We start from the raw sequence: 14,803 nt of genomic DNA, 5'->3' as shown, positions 1-14,803 counted from the left end.
TGGTGATTATTGCCCTATACAGGGATCACAGCAAAAAGGAGTGATGAAGCAGCATGCCACTGAATATCATCAGAACTTTTCCTGACAATGTAGATAAAGAATACAGATACATAGGAACTAATTTAATGCTGTCTCTAATTTTGCATATTTTGATAATGATCAATAAAGAAAAATTTTTATTTTAAGTAGAATACACCTTGAGGTTTTCAAATGAATTCTCAATGCTACTTTCTCATTTAGGACAAGTTCTATCTATAATATTATTTATATTTCCTCAGATTAATTATTTCTTAAGAATGTGTTCTGGCTTATTAAAAATTTCTGAAAGCTTAAAAATCATAAAACCTATGTAAAAATCTCCAAAAATACTCATGGTCATTGAAAATTGATGTAATTCTTTTGCTAAGTAATTTTCTAAATCATTTATTAGGACTTTACATTTAAAGGCAGGATGATTTCTGAAAATCAGAAGTCAAACTTCACACAGAACTATTAGAAAGTCAAAGGACTTCTCAGAATTCCATTTCTATGTATCTACACAAAACAAGCTTAGATCAATCCACAGGAAGAAGAAGGTGGATGAATGTATGTTCACTACACAGGAGCACAGCAGGAGCTCCACCTTCTTGCAGAGATACACTCACGTTAGCAATAGGAATGACACAATCAACCTTCTTGTTTCCAGACAGAAAAAATGCTGTTAAACTCAACAGATAGATGCTTAATCACATGAGTTATATGCAGATATCTGAAGTGCAGCTGTGTGGAATTAAGCCTACAGCATAGCAATAATGAATAACTCTTGGAGTAGCAGTTTGTGCCTAAACTGCCAGAGTAGCCAGAGCAGCAGAAGGCAATTGGCACCAGGTGCATCTGGCTGACCACACCTCCATGGACATTGCAGCACCAGGGCACTGCTCAACAAGTTCTATTCCATCTATGTTAGTCAACACATTGTCATATATAAAGAAATGCTTGTTTTCCCCAATGAAACAACAGCAAGATAAAGTCATGCTTAGGAATATAAGGGCTTAGGAATAATGTATTGATTACTTCAGAAGCAAGTAAAGCCCCAGTTTTGCCTAGAACAGCATAAGCTCTTTTTGCACACAATTTAAATGCTTACCCAGTTCTCTCATTGATGTGTCAGGGTTGGTTTTATGAAATGCAGACATTGATGCTGCTGTTAATTTTCTCATTTCCTATTCTTCTTCTTCACTTGAATTCAATGCATGGAAAAAAAGCCCTTAGAGACAAATATCTACAGGTTTGTGTTGTGAATCCTACAAGTGGAGCTCTGGGCCATATTGTTAACATCTTCTCCTGCCAATTTTCTCTACAATCTGTTTTGGCAATTTAAGAGATCGTTTTATGTTTGAGCAAGTAAACAGACTGAACAACTCTGCCAATAGCTTCCAAAGAGGGAGCCATGGTTCAGTGTCTGTTAGGGACAGTTTCTAATTTCAGATGTGCAGATGTGCACAACTACAGTAGCAATGTGGTTTGTGCCCTCCTTTAGCTGCTACTGAAAATTTATTTTTATTACATCTGAGGTAGTGCCCAATTTCTTATCATTTGTGTTTTGTCCAGATAGCAGGTGTTCTGTAATTCAGATTATGGGGGAATTCCTGTCCCTTTCTGCATCCCTGAGGCTGTATAAATTTAACTGGACATAGAAAACAACACTTGATAATTAAAAGTCCCAAACATGCACTATATTTCATCAAAGACATTTAAAGAAAATTAATACAACAGTTTTTCTCATTGGAACCCACATACAATGCTTTCAAGAACACTACAAGGTCTTCACGCACTCTCTGCATCAATAAGGCTTCACTACCTTCAGTGAGGAGTTCTGCTCCTGATAATTGGGAAGGCACTCCCTTACCCCATAGAGGGGTGATTCAGTGACCTCTTCATTAACTCTACTGTCCTTCCTAAGTTCTTCACCAAAATAGGATACCTTGGAAATTGGTTTTTTTAAGCAGATTTAATCTGTTTTCTTTTTTCCTTCTTTGCATTAAGGTACGGTTTTCATTTCAAATACAACCCAAACCTATTGGAAAATGAGCCACCTGCAAATAAATGAGCTGCATGTCTTCATTTTGTTGTGTCTCCAAGAGAAGAAGGGCACAAATGTGTGGTGCTCCTTGCTCTTACATGATTGAAGTTCATAACATTAATAATTAACATAGCATTAATGCCAAAGTGAGGAATGTTTTACATGGGCTCTAAATGCAATGAGCACAAGCACTGTGAAAGATTCCATGCATCCTTCCAGCCATACAACCAAGCCAGCAACCTCTACTATCCAAGCACTGGCCTTTATCTAAGTGAAAGCTTCTCACTCCATCAATTTGTATGAACACCTGTTTTCTTTTATACTTTGCAGACATTTACCAGAAACATATTTAAGAAAGAGCAACTTATTTCACATAGGATAAAACACACTTCCAGTCATATATCTCAACATAAAAGTGCAGTAAGCTGCAGCTCATTGCTGCAGACTGCTGAAAGTGTTCCATTTCCCCAAAGAAAATATTACTAGATTGAGTTTCTACTCCCTCATTTAGCCTTGTGTCATGATAGTCCAATAATTTTTGCCATCATCTTTATTTATTCTGTTCCTTTTGCCACCTTAACCTTTTCTTTGCAAAACCAGTTTGTAGCTTGCTTAATTGCAAAATCACCTATAAAAATACATGTAGTTGGGGTTTTTTTCATTTTGAGAATATTTGCATTCATTCTGAAAATCTTCTCGAAGTTCAAAATGGGCAAAAATCATTACAAGATCCTTTGAAAAATGTACACATCTCTGTGTGAACAACATATATTTTTGTGTGTATTGACTACATGGTCAATGCCAAAATATATTGTATATCTGCAGAATTAGGCTCTAAGTGCCAGAAAATCATGAGATTAAATTACATTCTTATCTAAGAAGCTGAATTCTGGTCCTGGTATCTCCATAAGACCCATAAAATAAAGTCATCAGGTTTGGTCTAAATCTACAGAGGAAGGATTTCTGGTGGCAAAATAACAACCACAATTCAACCCTCCTTATCTACCCACTCTCCCTCCACTGCCCCCATGATTTTCTAATAAACCTTACAAGGTTTATATTCATAGAACAAGAGATTCTTTAAAAAGTCAGAGTACTGTGCTAATACCCATATGCAGCTACACTTCGTATCAGGACAAAAAGGACAATCTTTTAAAAATATTTTTTGCTGTTTAATATTTGTTATTGTAAAATTTATTTTGTTATTTATTTTCATCAAGGATATCTACAAAATTAATTGTTCTCACTTACCCCTTCAATGAAGTAGTTACAATTTTGGTTCAAATAGGCTCTTTGAGAAGTTTCTAGTACTTCAAGGTGAATCAAAACTAAACTGCAAATTAAATAGATGTATTAGTATTCTTCCATTTTTCTGTATAGGAAAATTAAAATTATTTCAGAATTATTAAAGTGCTTACCTTTCAGTGTCTTGAAACCTATATTAGATCCTTAGTCCATGATGTATACTGCTTATCTGACAAATACAGAAACTACTCTGTGTGGAAGGCATTTCTATAATACAGGAGCTTTCTAATTAAATTGAAGTTGTGGCCTATGCAGAATTCTTTTTCTAGGATATAATGCTATAAATTAATTATTTCAATCTGAACAGAAAGGAAATGCAACCTCTTTTATCATGCACGTTTTAAAATTCTATTTTATCTTTCAAGACTAATTATTTCTAATATGGTCCCTGACTTGGAATCTTTGTCAGCTACATATATAAAGAAAACAATTCTCTATTGTCAAGACTGGATAGATCAAACCTATATTGTTAAGAACTGGGTGGTTAGAAATTAAGAGAAAGTGTCATACATGCAATGACCAAGGGGGGAAACCTGAAATAAAACCACTTTTCCCATTTTAAAAAGCTATTTCTGGATTTGAAAAGGCAGGTAAGTATCTTTGATTCAGGAACCAGATAGTATCATAAATCATGGAACAAGATCTTCCACTAGGACAGAAACTCCTTGAGGCACTCAAAGGAGAGATGGGAAGAAAGCTCTTTCCCATGTCACAAAACTACTTGTTTGTTTTTTATATCTCTCTTTCCCACAACAGAAAACCCAATGTGCTTTGAATAAGACAGATAAGAGCATTCAAGGGAGCTGTATCATACTATGCTGTAGTCTGATGTTGAGGATGCTGGGCTTGGGAGGTCTGAATAGATTTCTTGGCAGGCCAATATCCCAAAGTGAGCACCACAGGGCTGCAGCAGGCACTGCTCTCCCTCTCTCCTTGGAGAGCAGACCCGTGCAAGGATTAAGCGTTCGCCAGAGCTCGTTTCATCTCCTTGATGCGTTCCAGAGCCACCCCACACAAAGGAATCTCTCTTGCTTGAGGAAGCTATGTAGGTCGTGAGAGGATCTAATTTAAGTTCCTGGTCTGAATAAAAAATGCAGCTGATTAAAACCAGGGAGTTGCTGAAGTTTCCCAGATCCCAAATGGAAGTCTTAATGGCCATGCTTTTCTCCGCTCTGAAGAATACATTTTTCTCTCTTACAACCCAGTAATTTCAGTTAGCCTCAGTATGAACATAAGAGATGAGCTTTTTTTCTCCTCTTGTCTACATACAGGAGCTGTTGCATGGCTCTTAAATTAACTGTTGTCTCCATTGGCTAAGGCTCCAAGAAATGAGCCCACATTTTTCATCTCAAAGACCAGCTCTGGACATCAAAATCTTAACTAGTGAATACTTTGGCAATAATGGTAAACCTCCATTGCTGTGAAAAACTAGTATTTTTTAGTGACCTTTTTCTTCAATAATATTCCAACCTGAAAAGAAAGTATTTTTCTTTCAAGTAAATAAATCCCATTATTTTCTTTGGATCATACTTACACTGGGTGTCTCTGATGCCTTGCTGTTATTTTATTACTACATAGAATGATTCAAAAACATTTTCACAAAGTAATCCACAGGGATGGGTTCTTGCAGCAGAAGAATGATCAGAAGGGAAGCCAAGATGAGTGAATAGCATTGATTTTGCATCTTTTCTAGTTCACACTAGTTCTTACCTATTTTATACATATCAGAACTTGTACTATGTGTCACTCAGTATTCCATCATGCAGTGAGTTCAGCCCGTTACAAGAGAATGCAGTACAAATAAATCATTTTCTTAGCAAAAACATAAGTCAGAAAATTTCGCATTTCTAAAAATCCTATTCCTGTAAGCTAATGAAATATGTTAGGTTTTGCTATTTGCCATTACTTTGTCATCTCGCAGAGCATTGTCTTGCATGTCTTTTCTTTTTACAACTTAGCATCAAAATTTTATCTGCTTCTAGAAAATTCCATCTTGCTTGTTAATTTTGACAGCCCCTGCTAAAAAAGAGACAAAACTTTTTAACTTACATAATCTATGTACTTTATATAAACAAAAAGGAAATTAAAAGTTCCAAAAGTATTCTTACTTGATAACAAATCTATTAAAAGAGCAAAAAGTGTCAAATCGTTTTAATGAAGAAAATACTTTGAGCATACACTAGCTGAAAGTTGGAGAGGTGAACACACATTGCCAATGTGCTGCACAAGTCCGTGGTACACAGTTGCACACGTTTCAAACTCTGACATACACAAATCAACCACCAAAATCAGATTTTTCACTCACACAGACTTCATCAAAAACACCAACAAACACACCTTTTCTTAGACACACCATTTCTCCATCTACAATCACTTTAGGTTGCAGTCACATACATTACTGATTTGTTCCTGAGTCCTTTTCAGTCTTTGTAACTCGGGCGTATCGGTCACAATACTGAACCCTCTTCCTTTGCTTTCTTCAAAGTCTCTTTTGTATTTTACCTACAGAATAGAAAATACAGAAGAACAGGGTTGTTTTCATTTTCCACAATGTGCCCCTAGCAATTTAGCTTTTTTTTTTTTAGTGTAAATAAAGCACTTGTGAAAGGCTTTCAGCCTTTAAAGAAGAAGCCTGCCTTTATCCACTAATTGAGATAGGCAGCAACTGGGCAAAAATTCCCAGTGCCCAAGCAACTGCCTCCTCCAGGGGTGCCATGGGCTCATCTCTATGAATACTGCATCTGTGGAAATATCACTCTCTCTGGTCATTTCAGACTCAAATCAGTTACCACAAAACTATAGCACTTATTCTTACACCATGAAAAACATAGCTAAATCTGGAGGTTTTCTAATGCACAACTCCAATTCAATACACAATTCATGATTACTCTACCAGTCTCTTTCCCAGCTGTAACATAAACTACACATTAAAAAAATACTGCATGAAAAGAGTATTTAGAATATCATGAAGTCAAACCTTTGTAAGTTATGGAATGGCTGACTGTACAAGCTTAATTTGTCCCTCTTGCACATATGCATTTGGATATTGTCTTTAATCGGGTTATGTTATTCATATATTATCCTTTGACAAGGCCCCTTGCTTTACTGTGTTCTCAGCAGAGATGGTTCCATATATGGTTGTGCCCTTTTTTGGTCCAGACTACTCAAATCCTACCATCAAGGCAGGAATATTAGTTTCCTAAGAAGGTTCATATAGCTCTCATCACAGCCATTAATCAATCTTCATAATGCACCTGGAAAGTGGTAATGGCAATATCCACACTACTAGGACAACCTGCAAACTGGGGCAAAACAATCTCAATTTCCACAAACATACAGGGGTCTCAGATTCCTAACAGTTGAATATGGTCAAATTGTAGACTTGGATTACATTTATAAATACCCTGTACTTCTGCAAATCAGACTTGGGGTACCCAATTTCAACATGAAATCTTCAAAATCTTAAATCACTCTTGAGCAACAGAAAAAACTCTGCATCAGTGACAGGATCAGGACCCATGTCTCCACAGATGCATTCAGCAACCTTACCCATAACAACTTCCTTTTACTTCCTATACCTGCTGCTTTACTCACTACACACATTCAGATTTTGCAACACCTGGGAGAGGAGTAGTAGAGACAAAGCAGGATTCTCCTTCACACAGCTGATAACCAGGAAACACCCAGTGCACACACCAAATTGAAGGTTGGCTTAGGCTTATTTCATAGACAAGCACTTAATTTTACAAAGATGATGCACAGGAAGAAATACCTCTAAATCACAAAAGTTAAGTTTGATAAGGCTATATAATATAGTTTGTCCTCCCTATCAGTAAACCTCAATCAGTGCTAATAACTTCTGTTTTTTCTTTAATATGGCTCACATACAAGTATATGTGCATATCAAACAAATCCTTGAGACATGACAGCAAATGACCATATCAACCAACTACCATTTTTCCTGTGTTCCAGATTTAGGGCTGGCTGTAAATTTCACACAAGTGTAAAATTTTCATGCCACTCTGAGGCAAAAGAAATGGGCCCATCCACTCAGGCTTTTGAGCAAACCATGGGCTGATTGGTCCACACCTTTCTGTTCATCTCCCCCAAGTTCAACCCCTCTGCAACTTTTCTTCCATTTGACCACCATATTTCAGGTATCATTTTGTCTAACTTTGAGTTCCTAAACTAGTCTAGTCCATCTCTTCACAGCTTCTTGTTAAATCCCTTTACCCAAGGCATTCCAATACTCATTGCCAATTATCTCCCTTCTACCAAATGGCTCTCCATCTTCACACTCTCAGGCTTCCTTAAACATACTGGGTGGACATGCTCTTCCAGGACTGTCTGGTGCCAGGAAAGAGGTCTTAGGAGTATGGCTGAACTTTCTATATTTGAAGTCATACAAAACTTTATCCATGGCCAAAGACACATGATTAGCTTAAAAGACTCTTTCATCTCAGCAAGCTTCAACTCCTCAGCCCTAAATGCTAAGAGAACTGAGCTGTTCAACAACTCAGTTGAACTCAACTGCTCAAAACAAACCCTGTCAATAATTCCTAGTAAGGGAATAGCCTCAGCCTTTGAAACTGCCAAGTATTTTGCATAAAAATTTCAAATTTGGCCTGAAGCAGACATGGAGATGTTCAGCATTACTGCTTGAAGTTTACCAGAATTATGAGCAAGTGGACACATCTTAGAAATGGGTTCAGCCATGCCTAAAAGAGAGATTACCTATTGTTAGAAAGAGCATTTCCTGTTATTAGTTCCAAATGTACTAGCCATTAACTACAAATTACCTTTATTCATCTTACAAAGGAACAGAAGAAGAGAGGGAGGGAACTAGAGAGTCTTAATATTATTTTAATCCCTCAGTCAGATAAAAAGGGCTCCTACTGTCTATTAATAAATCACCTCACAGGAATAAGGTTAACTACAGTTCCCAGAGCAGCTACTTTGAAATCATTAAAAAAGTAAATAATTTTAAACATTAGCAGAATTAATATATGCATTATTGGATTTGCTACCTAACTTCAAAATGCAGGTTTGAATTATAAAAATCAAAAAGTAATGTAATGATTTATGAAGAACAAAGCTCCATGAAATATAGCCAACTAAAACTCCTAGTCAGTATAAGTTCAAAAGGAAAAATACCTCAGTCTCCAGAAAATGTTAAATAATAAAGATGCCACCAGTCATTTAGAACTGAAAAGAATACAAATTATTTAACTGCACACCAGGACTGTCTGGGATGGAGTTGACTTTCTTTATAACAGCCATAATAGTGCTGTGCTTTGCATTTGTTCCCAGAGCAGTGCTGATTTCACACCAGTGCTTTGGCTATTGCTGAGCAGTGCTTGCACAGCATCATCCCCAACATCTCTGTAGGCTGGGGGTGCATGAGGGGCTGGGAGGTGACACAGCCAGGGCAGCTGACCCAAACTGACAAAAGGGATACTCCATAGCTTAAAACATCATCCTCAACAAATGGAAGAGGCAAGAGGGGAGATGAGTGATTAAGGCAGTCTTCTGAAGCAACCACTACATGTACCAAAGCCCTACTTCCAGGAAGTGGCTGGACATTGCCTGCTGGTGGCAAGTAGAGAATAAACCTTTATTTTGCTTTATTTCTGAGTACAGTCCTTGCATTTTTCTCAAAACCCTTAACACATAAGGGGTTTAGGGTTTTTTTTGTATTTTCCCCTTCTGTCCTGCTGAGGAGAGGAAGTGAGAGAGCAGCTTGGTGAGCACCTGGCAGCCAGCCAAGGTCAACCCATCACAAACTGAAACCCTCAAAATGGAGTTTTGAAATGGAAATGCTTAATGCCTAACGACTGAATCATAAATTCAGTCACTTCCTACAAAGATGATTTTTAATAACTCCTCACCAAAATCCCAGCCAGTGTCTCTCAGTGCTTCTCACTGGCTCCAAAATGCAGTCTCAAAGGTGCAAGGCACCCTTAGTGGTGTCTGCCCTGAAAAATTGGTCTTCTGAGAGACAATGTGTGGCATAAACATTAGAAATTAAACTGTAATAAATCACCACAAAGGAAAAAGTTTTAAATGAAAATACTTCATGAGAAGTAATTCTGCACAGACCCACAGTGAAAGGACCAAGTAATCCAACAGCTCATTCACAAATCAAACTTCTTAGATTTGTGCCATCAGCAAGGGATCTTTGAGAGACCCAAGCTCAGGAATGTGCAAATCCACTCATGAGCTCTGCATGAAGTGGGACATGAAGCATGACCAGAGGGTCCATCTTACTCTGAAGGACAGAGGGTCCATCTTCCTCTCTACATAACATATTATGCTGGAGAAAATACTGCTCATAATTTTTTGCAGGTACAGTTGGCACTTGGCTGCAAAGCTACCTATTAGGATAACAAGATTAATTTTTCCTGGGAAAAATACTCTGAAATTATAAATGGAGTATAAAAGACTGATTGCACTCTTGGGGGTTTTGGCACCTACCCGTAGTCCAGCCTCATTTATAATACCAAAAGCACATATCAGTTGAACAAACACCACAGGAGTGCAAAAAACACCAAAGGAAAAAGTATCAGAGAAAGAATTCACCATGGTGTATTATCATGTGCTTCTCATCACTGGAGAGCTGTGTATAATGCTGACTTCAGAAACACTATTCATTCCATCTCCACCTCAAAAAGATACTCAGCCACTACAGAGCAAATATTAATTCCCCAAAAGCTAGGGCAATATTAAATCCAGTTTCCTGAACAGTCCCTTCTCCACTTTCCCATGCAGATCGGGAACCTGTGAAATTCAGTCCCCTCCCTTATTTGATACCCTGCACACCCCACAGATTGTGGCATCAGCACATCTCATGCCCAGCAAGGAAGCAATATAGAGGTAGAATGAGAGGATGGACCCATCACACCCACATTTGCCGTGAGAGGAATGTTCATAGGCAGGCCTACAGTCTTTACCACACCCTGAATATTTATGAATTTGTTTCGGTATGCTGTGTTTGAGGCTTGCCCAGAGCCATCTGCTCCTTCTGTGCCCAGCTCACACAACTACTTCCCAAAGGTCACCATCTGCTAAGACACTGCTTTTTACACACTGGCAAGAAATCCTCTCCCACAGTACAAGTCCTAGAGGCACATCTTGGCAAAGATGCCTTTGTTTGGCTCTGCTTCTTCCATAGACTACATAGACTGTTGATTTTACCTCCATTTTTCTTACTTCTTACAAAATTAATGGCAAGACAGAGACAAAATTTACTCCATAAATTAGGTTTTTATGAACATGACTGAAATAAATGTTTACAGGTAAACCAAATGTAAAGAACAATTCTAGACTAAATTCAGTAAGACTTTTTTTAGTTGACCAATGCTTCTTAGGGAGGATCCCAGACACTGCCCTGTCTGACAAAGCCAGGTTTCAGTATTTGTGGTGTAGTTTGTCTTCTAACACTGCCCACAGCACTACATCTCATTAATCTTCTCCTCGTATTAGAGGTACATTTAAGTCCCATCTGATACCCAACAATAATACCCAATCAGCTCAAGCATTGCATCTCCTAATGGCAGTAAAACACATCACTCAATTAGAACTATTGTCCACAGTAAATCTAAACAGGAATACAGGAATTGAGAATGGCATATAGGTCAGACCAAACTGTCCTGAAAATTTTTATATGAACTGGCAGCTCTAGGCTGGCCATTCCTTAGGGAAGTTAAGAAGCCATGGACCAAGGCCACTGATGAATGAGTTTTGCTGTAACAAGACGCTGCAGGGTTACAGATTTCGTCACTTTTCTCAGATAAAGCAAAATTTAAAAATCCCCAAGACTGAAATTTGCAATTTTTTCAAATGGTCTTTAGAATGCACCAAGTCATATTCTAGAATTTTTCACCCTTTTATTATGGGGGAAAAAAAAAGCCGTTTTGACAAATCATAGCTAAAGCATTCATCATAATAGTTGAAACTTTCTGAGAGAAAGAAGTTTCTCATTTAAAGATAATGTAAAACTGAAAACATCAATACTCCAACACAACACTCCAACTCCTTTCCAGTTATATGGAATAAAAATTTAAAGTGCCATAGCTATCATTAAATATTCTGTCTTTCTACATACCTCACTTAAACATTGGGCAAGTCTGTCTGTGTCACCCTGTGAAGTACAGCCTCAGCAAGTCTCCAACCATCTGCAAATCTCTGCACTGTAATTTCCTGAAAATCTCAGCAGTGTTAGCAGGGAACTACTGCTAAATAACAAAAATCTTGGAATCCACGTCAGAACAGCTAAAATGTTGGATGGGGGCAAATTAAAATATATAAATAGTAGCTCTGGAGAGAATGTCTCTACATTGTGGTCTCTTTATACTGAGGATGATGCAAGTGGCTCAGAGAAAATGCATGGGCAAAAGTGTTCCACACCCCAGGATGTGCAGGGACAGGAAATTGGAGAGATCAAAAATTTCAGAATGAGAAAAAGATGGGAGTCCTCCATTTGGATGTATGACAGCAGCATGTGAACAGTAGCTGGGATCCAAGTAAAATCATGGCAGAAGAGAGTGCAATCTGATACTGTTTCAACAGGCTTAAATCCAAACAAGTCGACTAGGCTCCACTCCATCAAAAATCGCTTCCACTGAAACTACATAGATACTTCTGCCCAAGAAATTATTTTTATGCTACTAAGTATGTTCTAAAGTGCCTTGCACCTTGTTTTGCTACGGGGCAAAGTGGAGTCAGTGAGATTTTACTCCTGTCTATTAAAATGTAACACTAATATTTTCCAAAGGTTGCACACGCAGAGAAGATGACACAAAGAACAACCCAGGCTCAAAACAAGCTGATTTTCCACCATGTCCACCAGGGATTATCACCCATTTAGCTTGTGCAACAAACTTTACATCCACATTTTAGCATCAGTAAACAAATTCTGTGCAGAACTGCAGCTGAGGAGACAGGAGGTTGCAACTTTCATGACAAAGACATAGCATCAGATCTTCTGTCCACTCTCTATCACTTGGTATATTCTGTGTTTGAACTACTTTATCTCCAAAGAACAGAAGTCTGGGGAGGTGAAAGATTTCTTACTCTACCACAACAGAAAGAAATCTGACTTTACCATATCTCATCTCCAGGCAGAAAATGAAAGATTGATATATATAATCCAAATGTATCCTAATAAATTACCACAAATTTTAATAATACCCTCAAAAGTGAAAACACTGACAGCAAACTCCTCCTAACAGAATGATAATTATCCAACATAGTAGGGGGGTGGGAAGGAAACACATTTAAATGTCTCATGTATAGATTTTTTAAATCCTGAAATACTGCTTTTATCTCCAGGCTCTGAACTAAGCATACAACCCCTGTCTTGCTGTTTTCATCACTGGGAAAGAGAATGGCCAGGCAACCACCAGGACAACTGTAAACTCATGAGCTGTGTGCTCTAAAGGAAGTATGCAGTAAATCACAAGCATGTGATCTGCTACATGCCTACCCTCCACAGCAGACAGAAAACATGTAGCTGCTGGTTGGCTAAGGCACCAGGACTGAGCTAGCAAGTCCTGCTGAGAGGCAGGATGTGTTAGCTCAGGCTCAGTGCCATGCAAACCACGGCCAGCAGCCCACAGTTGGCTCACAGCACTAGCAGAGCTCACAGGCAGCTGGCCACCGGGTACCACAAAGATATTAACACACAAATGCACATCCACACAAAAGACAGGCAGCTACAGATATTCTGGGGGGATTAAAAAAAGAAGCAGCAAGCACTCCCTTCCCTGAAAAGCCCCATCAAATAAAATCTCACAAAACCTACATAATAAATATTCCAAATAACATGATGATCATATTCATCCAAGGAGTATAGAATATTCACACAAAGAATCGGGCAAAAAACTGAACCAAAAATACAGCATGGCATGTACAGAAGATTAACCACAGAAGGGATGTTAAGATGACTGACCTCAGAGAATTGTAATACAGACCAAGGGCACAAGTTGTAGTCATATGCTACAAAAGGTAACCAAAACAAACACTAATGGGCAACAGAAGCTAACACACGACATGTGAAGAAAAAAAACCTGTAAAACTTTAACTAATAGCTGCCAAAAAAATCAGGGAAGGTCCACTGCTGTAGCAGAAGAAAGAAGCTGAAATGAGTCCAACTGAGAGCCATCAGAATGCAGCCCAGAACAAAGTGAGGAAAAGGAACTGAAAAATCTAGATTTGAGCAATGCAGATGTGCAGGCACACAGGAGTCACAGGGATGAGCAGGACATGGTGCAATTATACCCTCTGATCTCTGGTAACAAGTTAGCAAGACTGGGGTCTCTTTGTCCACATGTAGCTGGAACCCTATATACCACTCACATTAGTAAATATACTCTTGCCTCATTCACAGCTCCTCTTCTTTATTTCCATGGTGAAGACACACCATCTCTTATTCTACAGAGTTAACAGATCATAATAGATAATTTGATTTTAGGTGTTTTTATGGAACCTCCTTACAACTGTTTGTTGTGTCACTTACGGCTTATTTCTTGAAAACTGATAGATCAAGTGGGAGCCTGGCTGCAAAATCCACACACATTGCACACGAATTGTGCCCCCTTGGCCACATTAGTTATGGATGTCACATGCAGTCAGTTCCTCTGTCCCTGTACAACCAAGACCAGGGGAGAGGGACTACCCATCACTTCTTCTTAACTGTAAGCAAATTCTGAAATCCTTAAATTTTTGTCTGCCTTCCAAGTTATCTATCTTCCATTAAGTACTGCAGATAAAGCCAAAGCTATTGAAAGCATCATGAAGGTAGCATAGGGCTTTAGAAGGAGCTTCCTTTCCATAAGTTGGAGAGAAAAAGGGAAAAAATATGAAAGTCCATAAAATCAGCTTCTAGTTAATACATAGTGGCTTGGCACCAGAGATTAGTATTAAATAAACCCAAGGCAGAACTTAACTGTAAACCCCATTTTCTCAAGACTAAATTCTCTATTTTGTTCTTCACTTTAAAGCAAGAAGAAGAGGAAGGTGAGTTAAAATTGATACATGTAAGAAAGGTAATTTCATACCAGAAAATACATAGTGGGCAGTTCAGCCATTTATGTTTAGTTTTCATTAATTTTCAACTCTCAATGTCACATATGTTTAAATGAATTAATAAATTTCAGCTGCAGAAGGGAGACAGAAAATATTTTGTCCCAACTAAAATTCCAAAAACTATCATATGAAAAGTATTTGTAAAGAGGATTGAATCCCTGAAAATGTTAATCTTTGAAGAAGTCCATTAGCTGAATCCCTTTGAGAAAATTATTTCTTATACAATTCAACATGTAGGTAATGACCATCTATAACTGCAAATCTAATATTTACATCAGCAGCCTCTCAAATAGCATAATAACAACAAGCAGAGTGAGACTGTCAGATCAGAAACTCATACAATTTCAAAAT

The 14,803-nt window shown here is 38.0% G+C and overlaps 1 protein-coding gene across 1 annotated transcript in view; it reads right to left on the bottom strand.

Moving 5' to 3' along the window:
- Positions 1-14,803, bottom strand: part of LOC306800660 (LIM zinc-binding domain-containing Nebulette-like) — a 248,841-nt gene that overhangs the window by 130,108 nt on the left and 103,930 nt on the right. The window contains 1 exon segment of the mRNA XM_079302909.1: positions 5,762-5,869. Within this exon segment, the coding sequence (XP_079159035.1) occupies positions 5,762-5,869 (108 nt within the window).

This window comes from Erithacus rubecula, assembly GCF_903797595.1.
Source record: "Erithacus rubecula genome assembly, chromosome: 3".
Lineage (NCBI taxonomy): Eukaryota > Metazoa > Chordata > Aves > Passeriformes > Muscicapidae > Erithacus > Erithacus rubecula.
The sequence above is the reverse complement of the archived record's forward strand: the minus strand, read 5'-3'. Positions and strand labels throughout refer to the sequence as shown.